Here is a 19,580-nt window from a genome sequence, read left to right on the forward strand (position 1 = left end):
GTTGCGGCCTCCGGACGCGGTCTGTAGTGCCGGTGCCGTTAACGGCGGGGAGCTGGGACCCGGGGGAGCCTTTTCGCCAGCCCCGCCCCGATTGGCTAGGTAGCGTCACGTGCGGAGGGTCTCAGCTGACCGCGGTGCCCAACAGTGATTGGGCGGAGGGCTAGGGGGCGGGCTCTGCGGCAGGGTGGAGCGGCCTAGGCCCGGGAGGCTGCCGCGCCGCCATGTCCCGCTGGATGGGCCCGGCCGGGGCTTGCTGCCCCCCCGGTCCTGGGCCCGCGCTGTCCCCCGCGGCTCTCGACCTGAACGTGGAGCGGGAGAAGATCCGCCGGGAGATCGAGGAGCTGGAGCGGAGCCTGGGGCCCGGCGGCGCCAGCATCGAGGTGGCCGTGTCCGACTCTAGCCTCAGCTCCGGCACGGGTACGGCGGGGCGCGGGCTCGCCCCTCTCCAACCGCCCCCGGTGCTTTTGCTGAGGCATTAAGTTACTGTTCTGGCTCTTGAGACGCGTCCCTGGCCTGACGGGAGGAAGGGTCGTCTCGTGTTTGTGTTAGCCCCACCATTTCTGCTCGGCGCTCTGGACAGATGGTGCTGGGAACGAGGACTTGAGGCGAGGCGTCTCCTCAAGGCTTTCCTTAGCCAGCGTCCTTGCAGGATAAGCCTCTTGCACCGGTGTTTTGCGTATTTTCTTATGAAACCCACGGCAAGCGAGGGGGGGGAAGGTTGAGAGAGCCATCATGCCTCCTGATGGAGGTCTCTAGTCAGGGCGGGTGGTGATGAGCTGACTCATGAAACGCAACAGCCCACCAAGTACTGTAAATAGTTAAACCGAAGCCGTTTCCACACCATCTGAATGGACAACACAAACTCTCCTGTGTGAGCCGCTCTGTTTTGCAGCCTGCCTGTGCCTCCTAAAATTAATTTTTCAAAGCAAGGGTGGGGTGGTAATAGTTCTGTGTCTATATGGTGGCTGTCACAGTTGTTTCATCCACCTGTGTTTTGATCATGTGAGCCCAAATAATGTATGTCAGAACTCTGCAGCCACACTCAATGTAAACCCAAAGATTGCTGAAGAGTGTGGAAGGGCTGTTAGGTGATTACAGAGTTTATGGGTTTTATTGGGTTGGAATGTTCACTTGGCTGCATACTCTGGAGCCTTTATTTTACTAAGATGTGTAGGACTAAGGTGGAGCTTGATTATTGCTGTAGTTATCAGAAGCCGCTCTTTTCTCCTACTGTAGAACAAAAAAAGTGCATATATGGAGTATAATTAAATATAATTTTTACTTGACAATATTGGCAGTACCTGAAACCGCTAATGGTCGCATCTGAGATACTATGCGGTGCTTTATTCTGTATGCTTTAATTGAAAAGTCTTTGGTTTTGAAGCTTTCCTTTTTTCCCACTGTAGTCAGCCTTTTTTAATTTTTGTTGTCTAACAGATGACGGTGAAGATGATGACTCAGATTCTCCTGCTGAAATGGTAACAATTTCCTCCTTAAGCATATTTTTCCATCTGTCTATTGAAGGGAGCAGGAGGAAGGGGAATTTCACTCTGCAGCGGGGAAATCTAGGCAGCTGGCTTGACTCTGTAGCTTTGGAAGAATTAATAATAGACCTGGAAGTTTAGTTATTCCTGCCCAGGACTCTGTTATTCATGTGTAATAGCCTTCGTGTGAAAACAAATGACAGGGATCAGAGGCCTTGCTGCTCTAGTGCTTGCTGATCCCTGTCACACATGATGTTCTGTGGAGGTTGCAGAGCAATTGCACAGGAGAAAGCCATCATCAGCTTGTGATCAAGAAATCTTTTAGTTCTTTGTACCTGAAGAATGCTTGTGCATGAGGGGAAAATTACTTATAAAACTTTTTACAAGTCTGTTTACCTTTGGTGTTGTTTCAAACGTAATATTTTCTCAGACTTCATATAAAAATGTTTAAGCAGAGAAATATCTTAAGACCTGTGTAGCACAGGAAAGGAGAAGCTAGTTTGTAAAGACACATCTGCTGGTACAGATTGGACCCAGGTGCAGAGCAGTTTCATGAAACAGTCAGAGCCCTGCTTTGTATCCGAAGCATGTGGTAATGAATTGTGTAAGGGAAGAATTGCTTCAGTAGAAGCACAAATGAGCTGGAAATTTGAAGGGGTCGTTTTGAAGTACAGACTTAGCAGGTCAGAGAGCGCCAATATGAAGTACTTCTATTTTGCAGTTTACTTACAGTTTTACAGCTGATGGCACAAGACCAGGCATTAGCAAAGTTTGGAGTCGGACTTTGGTTCAAATAGCAGCAGGCTGAACTAATGAGCAGGGCGAAGGGGAGCTAGGCAAGGCTGGTAACTGCCTCTGGGAGCATTCAGAACAACTGCCAGGGACAGACAAACAGTTATGTCCCTCCAGTTCTCTTGAAAATCAGTTTTGTAAGATAATAGAAGTATTAATTCATAAAAATAGTTATGTTACATACCCGCTTTTAAAGCAAGCATTTTTCTCTCTTCTTTCCCCCTCCCCTGCCCCCATGCGTTATTTGCTTCAAGGAAATGGAAAGAGAGGATGACAGTAGTGATGATGATATTGAAAGTAGTCTGCCACAGGATCCAGAAACGTGTCTGCAGATGAACCATGTGTACCAAGAGGTTATCCAGGAAAAGATTGATGAAGTCGAGCTTCTCATTGCGCAAAACAAAGAACAGCAGGTGAGCAAAACAGGAGTAAAACATTAATTCCTTTTCCTTTCTGGGTTGCCATTTGCCATCTTCCCCTGCCCATCAAGCCCAGTAAAACTTTTCAGGACATTCCTAGTCCATCACAGGTACTGGTGGAATCAGCTGCAGCATAGTCCCTTATTCACATGCTAGTGCAGGGCTCGGCTTGCTTGCCCAGGAACCAGGTTGATTTTCTTCATGGCAGTTCAAACCAATGTCACTTGAGCAGCCTTTCGAATGGCTTATTTGACTGATGTTTTTGTGCTTTCTTATCACCAAAAATGCTAAAGCTACTAGGGTATTTTGTATCTTATATTTTAGCTTCTTGTAGCAAGTTAGTGGGGTTTTTTTTAATCATCTGCAGTGAACTATACAAACTTAGGAAGCTGCAAATCCTGTCATTAACACGTACACTGATTTACAGTCTGGTGCTGCAAATTTGAACCCTGCCTGGGATGTTTGTGACGGCTCAGCCACTGCTCTCTGAAACTAGGAATTTGAAGGAGACACTGACACTGTTTAATTAATTCTTGTTTTGCAGAAGGAAATCATGTGCGAGCTTGGTGGTCCAAAAATAGCAAAGGCAGGAGATGGTAGAAATCTACCAGCAAATATATTTTTGGGTCATTTTATGAAGCCATACTTTAAGGATAAAACAACAGGAATTGTAAGTAAATATAACTAGGTTACGTACTCATATGTTTTTCAATGATAGATTTAAATTCTAACTGTGTTAGAGTTGTGTTATGTTTCAGTGGAGTAACTGTGAATGTTACTCCTCAGTTTGAAACCTTCCCCCCCCCCCGCTCACTTCTTGTTTACTTACCCTCTTTCAGAAATGTTTATTCAACCCATGTTGGTCTGTGGTGCCTGAAAGTGAGTTCTGAGGAGTGGCATTCTAGCCATGGGACACTTGAACATTCTTGTTTTCAATTTTGTTTGTCTTCATCTCCACGATCCAATTCCATCCTGTTGTTTAAAGTACTCGTTGAAATCTGATTGTCTTTGAAAATGAGTTTTCTGAGGCAAATGTCACCACTTTTTTCATGTGTTTTTAAAGGGTCACTGGCAAAAAGAGATCCTGACTTTTTGTTGTAGCTAAGGTGTTAACGGTCACCATATGTATATTAATATAATATTCAAGCAATGGCTGGTAATTTTTCTGTTAAATCCTGTCCAAGTTGGTAGTCCATCTTAAGTAGGGACGAACACGCGTAATATGTGTCCCCGCGTTCAAATGCTACTTCAGACAACTGTCAGCTCAGAGCCAGCAGGCCTGGCTCTGAGCCAAGGATGTGCTATGTAACTGTGGGCAAACTTACTTGCTTGAAGCAGCTATTTGTATTTGTTTTCTTATGATGCATCTGTGAGCTAGTGCTAATAAAGGTAACTTAGAAGTTTGAATATGACAGTTTGCTCAAGTTTGAGTTGCCAGTTTTTTTTTTTTTCAGCAGTTCATGCTAGAGTTCTAAGAAGAAAGGACAATTTTTCTGTGTATCTGACTCTTCCAATGTATCTCATCTTCATTAGGGCCCTCCTTCCAATGAAGATGCAAAGGAAAAGGCAGCTCAGGGCATAAAATCCTTTGAACAACTGATTTCAACAAAATGTAAGAAACTCTGTGTGCTGTTCAGTGTTCTATAAGAGCTATAACAAATGTGTATATTCATATTGTTGGTTCCCTCCCACCATTTGCAGTTAAACATCAACACTTCTGATGTTTCATACTTGCTCCACAAAAAAAGTAGTTAAAAGTAAATGGGATGCTCTGTAAATTGTTTCATTGAGTGATTAGTGGCTCGCTTCTTTCATTTGCATTTGTTCTGATGCATCACAGAACAACTCCTGTGAGCACTCCAAAACCAAATGAGATTGTGCAAGGGGTAGTGCTCAGATGAGAGAAGTTCAAGGGACACTTTACAGCTCTGGATAGTTACAAACACCTGGGTGATGATCTTTATTGAGGTCTCTTCGGAACTAAAACCAAGCAAGAGGCTGCAGTTTGCCCAAGTCAGACATGACATTAGTCATCTTGGTGGAGAACGGAATCAATTTACCTAGTCTCTGGTAGCCACTTTGCCCAACAAAACTGCAAAATTGTGTAGCTAATAGAGATGAACTGTTACAGAAGACCTGAGGGATACTTTAATAGTGATATTGAAAGCAGTGGATACCTTTTTTTCTTCTTCTCTTCTTGGCAGTGGGATTGCACTAATGTCTGAATGCTCGATTACCTTGTTTTGTCTAGGGAAAAGCAGAGAGAAGACGTTATTGCAGAAATCGGTAGTAAGTGACCGCTTGCAGCGCCTGCTTCAGCCAAAGTTACTGAAGTAAGTATTGTGCAAAAATCTTCTTTCTCCTGATGAGAACATTACTTATGGAGGGAGAAAAGGATATATTTGAAGATTCCACCTTCCTTACATTGTTGTGTTATCTGTTTGCAATTTGGTAATGTTACAAAACACAGCAGGGATACTTTGTCTGCCACTGTTGGGCCTGGGAGAGCTGCTGTGTGAATTACAGCAGTGGTCCTCAAACTCCCCTGTCCTGTGGGTGTCAGTGCAAAGGACAACACTGTTGTAGGTGACAGCATCTTTCATTCTTTGTTGACATCTATATTATCTGGGTGTGCATGTGGTACCGAAGGGTCTTGGACTGCAATGTGCTGGCTGTAAGCAAGAGGTTACAGCATTCAGGTTGCGTTGTAAACGCTTGATAATTGTTTTGTGGGTATCTGGCAGGTGGAGAGGTTTTGTTTGGAGGTATTGTCATTTTGTGGCCATTTATTTCTTCCCATTCACACAGTGGTATAACTTAAAGTAGTCTACAGGGCTTGAAACTGAAATTGTGATAGGCAGTGAGTCGTAATGGGGTGTCCAGCGAGAGATCTCTGTGCCGGGAGCTGGTACAGTCTGTCTTTGTTGCTGTTGCAACAACTGTTGGTTCTCTCTGTAAATACTAAAATGATTAATCTGAGACCTATTCTGGGTCAATGATTTGCATTGAAGGGGCAAAAATAGGACAATGAGTGTGCAGTGTGGGAAAACCTAGAAGAACAAGTTTTGTGTAGTGTGGAAATAAACTTGAAGGGAAGAATGATGGACTTGAATGAAAGACTGCTGGGGAAACGATCTTAGCCATATGTCTTCTGATACTGTTGACCTCACTCCCACCTAGTCATATTAAGTAATGATAAAAATGTTTTTGAACAGGATGAATTATTGGAATCAGAAACTGGAAAAAGTCAAGACTGAAACGGAGAAACAGATGTTGGAAAAACAAATCAAAGAACTGGAGCAAGAAATAGAGGCAATTAAGTGAGAAGTCATCTTCTTATTTTCTTGGTGAAAATCAAAGTCTGTTCTCGGAGTTTACCTCTTAAAATTTCCCTCCTTCCTCAAGTAGTTCTAAATAGGACATTTGGAGAAAACTTCAGTGTTCACTTGCAAAAAAACTAAGTGCAAAAAATTCAAACTCAGAGGAACTCTCATCTCCACAGTTCTTTACTAAGAACTGTGGTTTGGATCTTGATATACAAATGTAGTATCTATATCCAATATACAGGTGCTGTTTCAAATAGTTCTTGATTTAGCAATAAGGAAGCAGAGAGCTCAACAGTTCTGAGCTTTTGCTCATTAACATGCCTGGAGCAATGTATTTTGATATTGCTTTAATAATTTTTCCTGCTAAGCCAACATCATCTTGTAGGGGACTTTTAAAGAAGAAAGATTGTTTTGGGCAAAGTTGCTATGTTAAAGAGCCGATGCTTTGAGATAGGGGGTGTTCAGTTCTTGTGGAAATCAGTAACAGGTGGGGAGGAGTAAGATGAAGCAAGATCAGGAAGACAAAGTGACTGTTGAATTAACCATTTAATCTGGTTCTTTTTCTCTTGTACCTTCTGCTTTAGCCAACTCCCAGAAGGTGACTTGTTAGGAAACAGATTTGATGAGCATGACTGGGAGAAAATTTCAAACATCCACGTAAGTTGGGAGATCAGCTGTTTTATTACTCCTGATATCTGTGTCCCTTCTCTTGAGAATTACCTGACTTGGTCTAGTCTGCACCCGCTGTTTCCATCATGCATTTCTCAAAGTTGACTGTTCGGTGGTCTCAACTTGGCAGGTACAGAAGCACTGAAAATTTGATGTTATTGGTTAAATTTGATCTTTTAATTCTGGAAAATTTAGCTATAAGACATATCTAGAATGCAAAATATGTTCCTTGTGTCAGTGTTCCTGTCTGTCCAGGTGTTTCAGTCCCAGCTACAATACAAAACAGATTTTTGCGCTTTCTTTTAGTTTGATGGACAACGTAGTTCAGAAGAACTGAGGAAGTTTTGGCAAAATTGCGAGCATCCAAGCATCAACAAAAAGGAATGGACTGAGGAGGAAATAGAGAAACTAAAGAAGATAGCTGCTAAACACGGTCATCTGGACTGGGAGACTATAGCCCAGGAGTTGGGGGTAAGGTCTTCTGAGCTCAGAAACACGTGACAAGTCAGTTAATTCTGACTTAACTGTGTCTCGTGTCAATTTTTAGAAAATGATGGTAATGTTAATTCATTGTTAATTAATGCTTTTCTGAGATACATTCAAGAACAATACCAAAAAAGTTTGGTACTTTAGCCTTTCCCTCTTGTTTTTTGTCCTCGTAAGTAACCAGGTATGTGCATATTTCTGTTTTCATTGTGTCAAGACCAACAGGACACCTTTCCAGTGCTTGCAGAAGTATCAAGTCTATAACAAAGATTTGAAAAGGAAAGAATGGACCAAAAGTGAAGACCAGATGCTTTTAGAGCTTGTTCAAGAGATGAGAGTAGGAAGTCATATCCCATACAAGAAAAGTAAGTGACCTACAAATTAAAATGCTTTCCATTCACCTGTAACTTTCTTTTGTTCTCCTAGGCTTATGTCTGTTAATGTTTCTGCATACTAGAGCACCCAGACTGCTCTGATTCAAGGAATTAATAAAGCTTTATTTCCTATGAGTGTTTCCACTTCCAGGATAGTTGCAGTTCTGTTTTCACCTTCCTGTTCTAGCCTGTGACCTAGACAGGGCACAACAGTGCTGTGTCTCATCTGAAACTACAGGTGTACTGATTTCTAAAAACCCCTTGTTGGGGAGATGAATGAAAGAGAAGGGCTGAGTTTTCCTCTCTCTCCTTGATGGGAGCGGGGATATATGCCTTTCCTGTACCTACCTTGAAGTTCCATTATATCAGCAAGAACTTAGTATCTCTTGGAACCTTTATCCATCTTTGAAATTTGGTTGAAACTGGCAGAGTTATTAACAAGTACTGGTGATTGTGTGAGCTTTGGTTTTTGTAGCAAAATCATCAGAGTTCTTCCCTGGAAAGGCAGCATTCATTCATTCATGGCCAGCTGTTTTAGCAGTTTTTGGTGCTGTGCCCGGAATCCTTTTCTAGGGGCTCAGTACTGCTGCTTCTGTTCCATAGAAGTGTGGGAGGCAGTATGACTGCTGAGGAGTAGAGCTGAGATTAGTAACCAAGTATCTGGGGTCCTAAATCCAAGCCTGTGAGTATAACACCTGGGGTCTTGAACCTGTCTGATATATATTGGAGCTGAAACCTTTCTTAGCAGTTCTCTGTTGTTGCAGGATGGATTGTTGGGCCATCATATGCCTAGTATGGATAATGCCATTATAAATAGTAACATTTTGTGTATGCCATGCTCTTTCAATTCTTGTTGTGTACCATTGTTTAAGTATTTAAGGTGCGATTTAAATGCTTCTAATGGAGATCCACTGTTTGAAAATATCCCAGTTACAATGTAAGTAAAGGAAGAAACACTGTTTGCAACAGACTTTAAAATGCACTTTTGCATTTCTAGTTGCTTATTACATGGAAGGAAGAGATTCTGCTCAGCTGATTTACCGATGGACAAAGAGTGTGGACCCCAGTTTGAAGAAAGGACCCTGGACACCAGAGGAAGATGCTGTAAGCTCCATTCTCTGAGGCCTAGAATCGCAGGGTGCAAAAAGTGGAGAGGTTAGACTGTTGAGGTGTTGCATGGCTGTATACATCTGAGCTTTAACAGAGGCACAAAGGAATGTAAAATGGACTAAGGTGGCAATTTGCAAGTCAAGAGGGCTTAGTTCTGTTCAGAGATTTAGAACACAGTGGAAACAAATGCAACTGTTTCTCTCGGGTCTGTTAGGATTATTACTGATGAGAATTTCAACTCTTGCTTTGTCTGATTAACATAGATGCTGTTGGCTGCAGTTAAGAAGTATGGAGAGCGTGACTGGTATAAAATTCGGACAGAAGTGCCAGGGCGGAGTGATGCTCAGTGCAGAGATCGGTAAGTACTAAATGTAGCAACTGTGCTTTCAAGTTTATTACATAGAGCCAAGATGAAACTTATATTACAAATATGTCTCTTTTACTTACACCAGTGTCACCTTAAAGAGTGTTTTGTAAAAAGTGGTTATGGTCTAAATATAGTTGCTAACATTGTCTCTGCATAACTGCATTCGCAGTTGGAAGTCAAAAAATGGAAATTGAGTTTAACAGAGAACAGTGCATCATTGCCTGTGGCGTGCTGCTTCCTAGTGTAGTTGCCTGTGGATTAGCAGAAGTTGGGAAGGATGTTGCCCGAACTAAAGCAAAGGGGTCATTGAATGTGCATGAGTGAATATAGGGAGGGAAGGTTGTCATCCACGGATTGCCTGCATCTGAAAATGATCTAGTCAGTGACTTCTTGTAACTGAACACCAATAATGAGGTGCTGAGCAATTTTCAGCCTTGGAACTTCAGAAGATTCAGAGTACAGTATGTCCTAATTTCAGTGACCCATTTTGCCAGCTGCTTGTTGTAATTCTTAATTATGTGGCCTGATATTTTTGAGAATAAAGAGATTGTAGCTGTGCTGTATCAAGGGAGTAGGGATGGGACCCCTTAGACAAAGGAAAGATCTGATAAGGAATGCATACTCGGAGCATGGAGTAATGATCAGAACTGTACAAGCAGGATTGAATGTTCCTTACTTTAATGTTTTAATTTTGAAGGTACTTAAAAGCATTGCACTGTGATGTAAAGAAAGGCAAGTGGAGTTTAGAGGAAGAGGAGCAGCTAATTGAACTGGTTCAAAAGCATGGCCTGGGTAAGTGTTTCTGTGGCTTAATCTTTAGAAGTTTAGAGAAGTAAGTATTATTACGGAATTTATCATTTAAGTTTTCTCCCCTTTTATTTTAAGCCCTGCAGCTGATGCTAGCAGGCTGTGTTTCTTATTGATGATTGTAACCTTCCTTTCATTGTGTAGTCTGTTGCTGGAAATTGAGTTATTGAGGGATTGTGCAGTAAAGAGTTCTATAGCTGTGTTAGCAAGGTATCAGAGCAGTGACAGTTTAGAGGGGTGAGTTTTTCTCTAAACAGCATGTGAAAGAATTCTCTCATTTTCCGTAACACAGCTTTCCTTACAAATAGCTTTTCAGCATTCTGTTTAAGCTTTCCTCTAAGCGCTCTTATTACTGCTGCAAGGGAGCGTGTAGTTCTGCCAGGGTTTTCATCACTGGTTCATTTGTTGTATTTTCTAGCTTTTGCTGAGTGTATAGTAGCACAAAGTCTGACTGAAGAATGCAAATGAGTATTAAGGTTTTGAGATCCATTAATATAGTAACTCTTGTCTTTTATACGAGGAAACGTATAATACGTGTATGAAGTTCTGCACTGCAAAGGCCTGTTGCTCACTTCATTCCATTAATAGGTATGCTCTGCTCTGTACCCTTTTTAGGTCACTGGAGTAAAATAGCTTCTGAATTGCCACATCGGACTGGTTCCCAATGTCTGAGCAAGTGGAAACTCATGATTGGGTCTAAGGTATTGTACAAAATTCTGCTGTGTCACAGTTCTGTCTCTTTAAGATTTTCTAAACTAAAAGTAAAATCCTATGAAATCAATGCAAAATTGACATTGATTTCACACAACCAAGATGTTGTCATGGATGCTCATGGTCTTAATTTTTTGATGTCTTAAAGCAGCCTTTGTTCTGAAGGTCTGAAGTTAATTTGCTGCATATTTGTATATTATCCAGAATTTCTTTATTGCCTTGAAGTGCCTGTAAGGATGGGATATACCTAGGTGTTCATGTGTGTATCTCATGAGTTGCCAGTTTTGGTACCAGGCACTCCAGAAATTCTGGCTGATTCAGACCATGTTAGAGAGTGTCTTGTTTCCATTGGCAAAGCGCCTGCCTGAGAGAAGGGTTCATGGAAACCCGAATGTGTCGAGATGGAGCACTGTACTTAGTTTGTACTTCCACATGCACCAGTTCTTAACACAGACTTGTCTCTATCTGTAGCTTTTCTTTGCATACAAGAATATAAACCAATAAAAATCTGCATCTAAAGGCAATTGTCAATTGTACTGGATTTAGTTAATCTTAGCAGAAATAAAGCAGAACTATCCCTTTGCAAGTCACACCTTACTGATAGGATACTGCCTCAAAACATTTTAGTTTACTGATTTGAGAGATTTGCAAGACAAGGGTGAACGCTGGCTAAAACTTGTCTGTGCTTTTTTTGACTGAGAAGAAAAGATCTAGGCCAACAAAACGCCAACACGTGCAAGAGAGTTCCAGCTCTTCAGAGAGCAGCAGTGAAGACATAGAACTGGACTTACCAGACAGTTCAGAGGAGGAGATGACAAGTGAGGGGGAGACGACAAGCAAGGAGGAGCGTGCATTTCCCAGCATTGATTTGTGGATACCAACACGGACAAATACACAGGAGTCAAACCAAGGAAGATACCAAACTCCATCCCTTTTCTTGCCTGCAAGTGCTGATGCAAAGACCAGTAGCAGTGAAGATCCAAGTGCAATGTGTGATGGAGACAAGGACAGAGTTGCCGATAAATCAACAGAGTTGAACACTCTCCTGAGAGGCATCGCACGTCCACATTCAACGGATATCATTGTGAAGAATCCAGTAGAAGTAATGAACAAGGTGAATCCTGGGATTCTCATTCTGTTCTTGATGGGACTGGAGCTTAGATCAGAAAGGACCAGGAAGCGTAGTTGCTACAGTAAAAAGAGTATGTGATGAGTTAAAAGTCAAAATGGCTTTTGCGCCTCTGGTTGGCTGCTTTCTCACTATGCCATTGGGGGGTGCTGTTGGAAATGGAGCTGTGGGATTAAACAGAAATTTCTAGCACTGCCTCCCCATGCATTTCCTAGAATCTATCTGTGTTTGCCTACGTGTAGTGTCACTGAAACAAAACTTTTCTTAGATCTTCATAACACAGAATTGTCCAGTGAATTGTGGTGTCTCTGTACCCTGGTGGCTAGGGCATATTGTTTTAGAGTGTGGAAGAATTAACTTACTTACACATCTGTATCTAATTCTGAGCTAGGTTCTCACCCCAGGTCAGGTACTGAGACAGTACGGAGCCTTCTAGCACATTTTTGCAGGAAGATACTCCTTAGAAAAATATTAAATGTCTAATGTCTATTAAATGTCTGTGCTATTTAAGTTCACGTAAGCAAAATTGTTCTGACTTAAAAAAATGCGAAGAGAATCAGCCAATAAATTCTGACCCTCAGTGTGGGTTTTTGTAGATACGTTACACAAAGGCTTTTATGAAATAGACATTTGGTATTGTGATAACGCACAAGGACTAAAAGATAAGGTAAACGTCTGTACTTCAGGGCTGATTTCATTTAATAAGATACTTTCAACAGTAGGAATGTTGAAAACTTTTGTACCTTCTGTGTATATTCAGTGCAAGTAATTTTCTGTGAGATGCTTTCCCATTTATCTTTTCCTGTATGCTTTCATTTTAAGGCTTCCAGGTGTGGAAAGCAAGTGCTGCGGGTTAGCCTGGAGAATGTGAGAAGGGTATTAAGATACAACACGTGCTTTCAGAGGAAACTTGTAAGTGGCTCTTCCGTCTTGTTTGCTCTTGTGATATGAGCACTGCCAGACTGTATTTAGTGGGAAATTTTTTTTTTTGATAGAATCACATACCTACTGTATTCCCAAGAGGAGAAGCTCATGATTATTTTTCATAATTGCCCTGTGAATAGTTTGTCCTAGGACAATTATGGTAGTACCTTCACAATTGGAACTCTAATTATGTATTTGTTCATGTACAGCAATCAAAGATACTAAAACCTTCTGCTGCTGTTTTAACAAAAACATCTGGAGTTAGTACGTCTGGTCAGAAGCTTCAGGGGTTGCAGAACATCACGGAGAAAACTTATCGTCAAGAGAGAGAGCGTCTGAGAAGAATGAACCTTGACAGAAAGCTTCTAATGGCAGTGACACCTTGGGTGGGCAATGTGCTACTACCTTGCACCTTGCAAACCGGGAAGATGGCTTTTCATCAGACAAAAGGTACTGGTGACCCATCGGGGATAGTATTCTCCTACTTTTTGTTGCACTTTCTTACATCTTGTAAGTGAATGCCCAGCTGATTTTGATGTTGGACTCTTTTGTAGCTGATTCTATTCAAGAGAAGATTAAATCGATCAGTCTCGCGAGCACTCCACTGTTCACACTTTTCATTCAGGTAGGTTTTACTGTCTTAGTAGCACTATTCAGTTAGCTTTTACTGTCTTAGTAGCATTATCTGCTTTTCAAGCAGTGGTAATCTCTATTTCTGTATTTGATGCTTTAGTAAATGGCTTATCTTTGTTCCTTAAACTAATCATCTAATTACTGGATTAGTCTGACCTCATGGTTTGCATATGATGTTTCTTAAATAAATTCTGCATCCAAAATCTAGTACTGTCAGGATTTTTTCTTTAAGTGTAAAAATGTCCCCAGTATCTTGCATGTGAAGCCTCTCCCATCCATCTTGTATTGTCACTGGCTCTATCAGAATATTTTTGTTCTCAATCAAATTTTAATGAAATTCTCATCTTGCAGCTCTTTCAGATTGATACCAATGGCTGTATGAAGATTATTCGTGAGAGAAGGCTAAGGCAGTCAGAGCTTCTTAGGGCTAGTGCAAGAAGGCCTCAGCAGGTATTGCATGGGGTCTGTTTCTAAGGTTTTCCCACTGAAGTCTTGACTTAAGTAGAGATTTTTCATTGTGTGTGGCCAGTGGCACTGTTTGTGTGCATGTTACCAGTTCCTTTTGGTTCAGAAGCATAATAAGATGCTGGCTGTGCACCCGCTTGTATCAGATGTTGGCAGATGTGTGTTTGATTCACATCTGTGCTGTTTTAATGATCTTTAGATATCTCAGAAATATAATTTAATATAATTTTTTTGGCAGGCTTCCCAAAATATGGAGACTTCTTCAGGTACCTACCAGAACATTTATTTTTATGATGTGCAAGAACTTTCACTTAATTCATCACCATTACATTAATGACCAATTTAACTGAAGGAGAACTTTTGGAACGAAACTACATTGTCATGCTCATTTTTGCTAGCTCTTGGATCTTTCAGTTATTGCCTAAATGTTACCCTTTGGTAAGGACTGGAAAAAATGCCGAAGGGCTGGGGGACCAGTGGCACTGGGCCACCAGTTCTGTAGATAATTGCTGTTATGCTCTTCTCCAGCAAGGTGCTGGCTATAATGAATGTGCTGTCACTGACCAAAGTCCCAGTTTGTTGTTTTCATCCTGACTGGTGTGAAGTGCCTGTGTAGTACTGACTGGTACAGGTCCTCGTGTGCGGTGTTAAGGTGTGTTCCTAGCCCATCTGTGATTTCTGGGGAAAATTATGTCATTATTGAACAAGTGGTAAGCTACTGCATCAGAATTGTCTGAAGGATGTCATGGTGGGGCTTGATTAAATGAAGACTGTCGTGTGTAGGGACTCTTAATTTTTTTATTTTACTCCCCCTCCTCTATAGGCAATTCGTCACAACCTTGTACTCAGAGGAACTTGCAAAGGGGCATACCAAGGAATGCTGTCAGGAGACCTGTTGCCTTAAAAGCACGGGAGACTTCTGTCTTCGAGAGCAGCACCCCTGCCATACAGGCAGCTCTTCCAGCCCAAGGGCAAAGGCAGAAGCCCAAAACTGTCTCAGAATTGCTGAGAGAGAAGCGGCTAAGGGAATCCCGGGCTAAGAAAGCTATGCAGAGGACAGTATTTGTTGCCCCGCAGATGCTGGTTTCAGGGCCTCTGATAATCCAGCATCCACCACAGCAAATCATTCCTTCTGCACAAGCAGGGAGCAGACCTGCAGCAGCTGGTTGTCCAAATAGCCAAGTACAGTGTGCACCAGCTCCATTGCCAGCATTCACCTCTGTTGCAGGTTCAACTTCTACTGCTATTGTGCTTGAAAACCATTCCTCATCAGTGCCAGAAACTGGGGAAATCCCTGGTGCCTCACAAGGGACGGAACTACAATCCAATAGGGAACTAAAAGAGCAGTCTTTGGAAAGTAGCTCTGAAGGAGGGGGTATTCCAGGCGTGAATCCAGCTGCAGCAGAGAAAGCCCTAAATCAGGGAGGGTGCAATGGTCAGGTCCTAGCTGGTAGCTCAGCTTCAGTAGTGTTGCAAAACCAAGCTTTTGTGCCACATCAGATTACAGTGATGCCTGTTGGCATTGAGTCTGGCACCACCAGCTTGTCTCTTCCCACACCGGTTACCTGTGAGCTGAATAATAACGGACCACAACAGGGGCCAGTCAATCTATTGCCTGCTCTTGTAGCTCCACAAGCTGGTTCGCATTTAATTCCCAACGGTATACTGCCTTTCACGTGGGTCGTAACACCACAGGCTTTGCTCCCCACCACTGTACAAACTGTGGTGGGTGTCCCCCAAGGACTGCCAGCTGCTGCTGTGAGAAGTCAATGTCAGACAACTGTAGCTTCCAATGGCAATGTCTCTAGCTTAGGAGTGCCTCCTGTACCAGCTGGAGCACGTATGCCTCAGCCTAGCTGTGCAGAGACAAAAGCACCAAATGCCCAGTCAGCAGAAGGAGCACCTTTGGGAAAGACAGCTAACCATTCCATGATTCTCTTACCTGTGACCTCAGCGAGTCCTGGGTGCACCACATCCAGCATTTCTTCTGCAACGCCTGCATGTTCAGATGGCTTCTCCAAGGCTTCTGACTCCTCTGCAGCTCAGACTGCTCTTCCAGCTGATGGCCCAACTCTGTGTGCTGTGCTGCTGCCCCAAACACAGCTACCTGCAAGCACTCAGGGATCTGATTCCCAGTGTGTGTCAAGTCTCACCGGCTTGGGAAAGAGCCATGACTCCATTACAACAAATGGATCAACTTCCAATCCAAGCATCATCACAAAAGGGCTTGTGCTCCAGCCGGAAGATCCAGTTCCCCATAACAATGTCCCAAGGAACTCTGGTTGCTTTGCTGCACAAGCATTGAAAAATAGACCTATTGCCTCCAAACCTCCAACTATGCAGCCTGCTGAGAGTCCACCCCAGCCAACCGCTTCCAGTGCAGAAAAGAATCTACTTGACTTTAGCCTAATTTCTCTTGAAGATGAGGGGGTAGTGAAGGAGTGGCTGAATGGGAAACAAGGTGTCCAAGTACCATCACTGCAAACTAGGTTGCCTTATTTGCCACCTTTTCTGTGCAACTTAAAAACCCTCTCGAAGCTACTTCTGCAGAAAGCAGCTTTAGAAGAGCAAGCAGCGTGTCTTCTGCCTCCTGATGCCAGTCGGGATGAGGGCACTGGGGTTGATTTGCACGCTATCAAAGAACTGGTGCAGCAGAAACTCGGCGATAACCCTGCTTACCTCCTACTGAAAGCCAGATTCCTAGCAGCCTTCACACTCCCAGCTGTACTAGCAACTCTGCCTCCTCCAAAAGTGACAACAACTCTGTCAGCCAGCAGGAAGCAATATGAAGAGAGTGATGAAGAGGAGTGGCAGAGTGAGAAGGAAGTGTCTGAGGAAGAAAGTTGTAGGAATGAACTAACAGGTGTACAGTTGGATGGGACAGTTGGTGATGAGCCTGGAGACAAAGATGCTGATTTACTAAATCAGGTAAAACAGAGGTGCCAGGGACTAAAAGCAGAAAGTTACTGCCAGCTAAATATTGCTCCCACTGGAATCCAGGGTGAAACCCCCACTGTTCTTACGTGTAGCAGAAACTTGGTCCTTTTGAATGAGCATAGTTTTGCAGCTGATAAAAAGCTCTCTGGCTCAACTGGGAGCCCTTAGTCCTCACAAATGTAAAAGCCTGTGTTTTGTGTAGCACGTTAAACTAGACATGATAGTTTCCAGAAGTGGGTATCAAAATGCTCTTCCTCTAATAATCTGCTGCACTGACTCCCGTATGTTTGAAATCAGGCCCTTGTTTTTCATTGTGTGTGTGTCCTTTAAACCCCAGTAATATCAGGGGAATTGTGTATGTTTGCTCCTATTACCATTTGAGGTCTTCATCCCAAATTGTTTTATATGACTAGAGATTATTAGAGTATACAGATCTACGGAAACCATAATGTTAACCTAAAATCTGTCTCTGATTTTAAGCTAAATCCATTACTGCCCAGCACTGTTTCTTACAGAATATGCCAGGAAGTTGTGTAGCTCAAACTTGCATTTCAATTCATTGTGGCTCCAAAATAAACAAACAACTAATGAAGATGAATAAACAAGGTAACTGAGTCTTTCTATAGAAGGATGGCTCAGCTGCCTAAGAATCAGAGCATTCCCGTACTAAAAGCCAGCATTTATCTCTCTCTTCTGGCTCTGACTTTTGGGTCTGGGCCACGTTCAGTGTAGTTTGAACTATGAGCAGTTGGTCCAAAAGTCAACAGCAGTTCTTCACCTGATAGCCTTACTGCCAACGTCTATCCTGTGCCATCTTCCACAAGGCTCCATCCCACTGCTTTTATTAATGCTATAGCCACATTGTTCTCCTGGTGCTTTTCAGTGAAAAGTCTGTGGTAGGGGTGTGCTTCATGAGAAATCCAGTTTGTGTTGACCTGTGTTGTCTGGGGCATTGTCTGGCTCCAGCAGTGCAAGCTAAAGCATCAATTGAGGCAGACATGGATGCAACCTCTCTAATGAAAGGTTATGCCACAATCGTTCTGTAACGAACAGTCCTGCCCAGACAGAAGCTACAACGGGAATTGCTCTAGTTTGGTAGCAGCAGTAGAAGCATACGCTGCAGGAAGAAATGCCAGTGTTGGCTAAAGGTCTTACTCTGAAAAGTTTGCGTTTGGGATGTTTTGTGCTTGCTAATAGAATGTTGTTGTCCCATGCTTAATTTTGAAGGTAAATGGAAGATTGTTTTGGAAATCTTGCTGAGCTCCCTAAAATAAAAAGATGGCTGAAAGGGTTCTTGCAATTATGCCGGCTCTCATGATATTGCATGTCTTCTGCTTATGTTGCAGGGCATGGGAGCTGAAGAGATTGCTGCACAATCTGTCTTGGACTCCTGCATCAATGTGTCTGATGCCAGTGCTCCTCAAATCAGGAGAAGTACCCGCTTCAGGAAAAGGAAGAGGATGTGAGAAGGAAAGTGTTAGTAGCTACTCAGTGAATCTTTTATTTCTTGCCTGAGAAGAGAATGTGAAACGCTTCTGTCTGTGGTACAGCTTAGACACTGAATCGTGACCCTAGGAGAGGGCTGAAGTTACTTCGACTTTTGTTCTGTTAGGACACAGAGTTCTACAATCACCTATTAATCATAGGCTAATACTTTGACTTTCAGGGGGAGGGAAAATTGATGTCTGTGTGATGGAATTATATACAAAAGTCAGGAAGTTCAAACATCTGGCAGCCTACTGGTATTCTACCAAGTTGGTAGCAGTCTACAGGCTTGGCTGCTAAAATGAGACTAGTTTAATAATAAAGGGTTGTAATTTGTGGGACCGGAAAGCCTGGGCAGCTGCTGCTGAAGGAGAAGGTTTGTGTGTGTGAGTGCTAAACACTTGGAGCAGAAGCCGAAGTAAATCCTTGGAGCAGGTTCCAGCAAGCTGGTGGAAACTTGTCCTTGCTCTGGATTGTCAGGCAATCTTCTGCAGCGGCAGCTCTGTGTAGTTTGCCCTCTGTAACCTGGCTTGTGAGTCTCAAAGAATAGTATTAAAAGCTGGTGGGAAGCTGGGACTTAAGACTAGTGGGTACTTCTTTGGAGTTTGTCATCTTTGAACAACTTTGTGGTGGTGTGTTTTTCCCCCTCTGTGGCTTCATTTCTGTACATGTATAACAGGACAGCTTCTGTAGGGCACAATTATGTCATGTCTTAATATATGTCAAGGGTTTTGGTGAAATAGGCCAAAGGAACATAGTCGGTGTTGGATTCACATAGTTGTCAGATGGGTTGGTTTTTTTTAAAATTGGCTTTAGAAGCTCCAAAAATGCTGTGACTAATAGGAGTTGTTTGTGCTTTGTTACAGGAGTCACTAGAATGAGGTCTGCCTTCCTGCATGGCAGTAGCAGATACTCTTTGCACTAGTCACTTCTAACACTTCCAACAAATTGACTATACAGACCTGGGGAAGAGAGGACAATGTCCGGACTGGTTTTCCCATTGCCTAACAAAGTCCTGCGTCTTCAGACAAGTTGCAAAAAATGAAACAAAATGGCTGGAGGGAAGTCTTTCAGGCATAGACCAATCCTGTTCTCTGTCAAACTAGTACCTGCCATAGATGCTGGGGGAAAAATTGCTGGAGATCTGGGGAGACCAGCAATGATGCTTATTTATTTCCTTTTTGTGTTAGCCCCTATTTATGTGAATGTTTATCCATGTTCAGAACATGTTGTTCATTGGCTGTTTTTTTTGTTTTAGTGCTGTGACAGTGGTTTTGCTTGATAGCTAACTGACTTGAGTCCTGCTGAATAAGCAGCAGATTAATTTTGTATCAAAATGAGTCTTGAGTATTTGTTGAAATACAGATGTTTTATTTTTCTCACTTAAAAATTACTGATGTATTCTGTGTGAGTTTTTTTTCTGGTAAATAGTGCTTTTAATAATGTGTGGATGAGTGTGATT

General features: G+C 42.6%; 1 protein-coding gene across 4 annotated transcripts; it reads left to right on the forward strand.

Moving 5' to 3' along the window:
- The first annotated feature begins 11 nt into the window (after positions 1 to 11).
- On the forward strand, positions 12 to 19,511 carry SNAPC4 (small nuclear RNA activating complex polypeptide 4). Of its 4 annotated transcripts, none has more exons than XM_054220137.1 (23): positions 12 to 99; positions 1,438 to 1,478; positions 2,531 to 2,689; positions 3,240 to 3,365; positions 4,229 to 4,307; positions 4,947 to 5,028; positions 5,911 to 6,015; positions 6,606 to 6,678; positions 6,997 to 7,161; positions 7,394 to 7,541; positions 8,548 to 8,654; positions 8,924 to 9,018; positions 9,725 to 9,819; positions 10,450 to 10,535; positions 11,249 to 11,659; positions 12,497 to 12,586; positions 12,808 to 13,048; positions 13,153 to 13,223; positions 13,583 to 13,681; positions 13,935 to 13,962; positions 14,520 to 16,624; positions 17,980 to 18,113; positions 18,995 to 19,511. In XM_054220137.1, the coding sequence occupies exons 2-22, from the start codon at positions 1,476 to 1,478 to the stop codon at positions 18,097 to 18,099; spliced, it is 4,488 nt and encodes a 1,495-aa protein (XP_054076112.1). In that variant the 5' UTR covers positions 12 to 99; positions 1,438 to 1,475; the 3' UTR covers positions 18,100 to 18,113; positions 18,995 to 19,511. The 4 variants fall into 4 exon arrangements, with proteins under 4 accessions (XP_054076112.1, XP_054076109.1, XP_054076110.1 ...); XM_054220134.1 differs by lacking the exon at positions 12 to 99 and adding an exon at positions 139 to 417; XM_054220135.1 differs by lacking the exon at positions 12 to 99 and adding an exon at positions 139 to 417 and having other exon boundaries at positions 17,980 to 18,109; positions 18,985 to 19,511.
- Positions 19,512 to 19,580: the final 69 nt, after the last annotated feature.

The sequence above is a fragment of the Rissa tridactyla genome, chromosome 14 (genome assembly GCF_028500815.1).
Source record: "Rissa tridactyla isolate bRisTri1 chromosome 14, bRisTri1.patW.cur.20221130, whole genome shotgun sequence".
NCBI classification, from domain to species: domain Eukaryota; kingdom Metazoa; phylum Chordata; class Aves; order Charadriiformes; family Laridae; genus Rissa; species Rissa tridactyla.

What these genes read in the sequence shown, in the direction of transcription:
- SNAPC4 (XM_054220134.1), top strand. Translation starts at nt 222, where the DNA reads ATGTCCCGCTGGATGGGCCCGGCCGGGGCTTGCTGCCCCCCCGGTCCT. An exon ending in TCATATCCCATACAAGAAAA is followed by an intron (nt 7,542 to 8,547) that starts GTAAGTGACCTA and finishes TTGCATTTCTAG; the next exon opens with TTGCTTATTACATGGAAGGA. An exon ending in GTGCAAGAAGGCCTCAGCAG is followed by an intron (nt 13,682 to 13,934) that starts GTATTGCATGGG and finishes TTTTTTTGGCAG; the next exon opens with GCTTCCCAAAATATGGAGAC.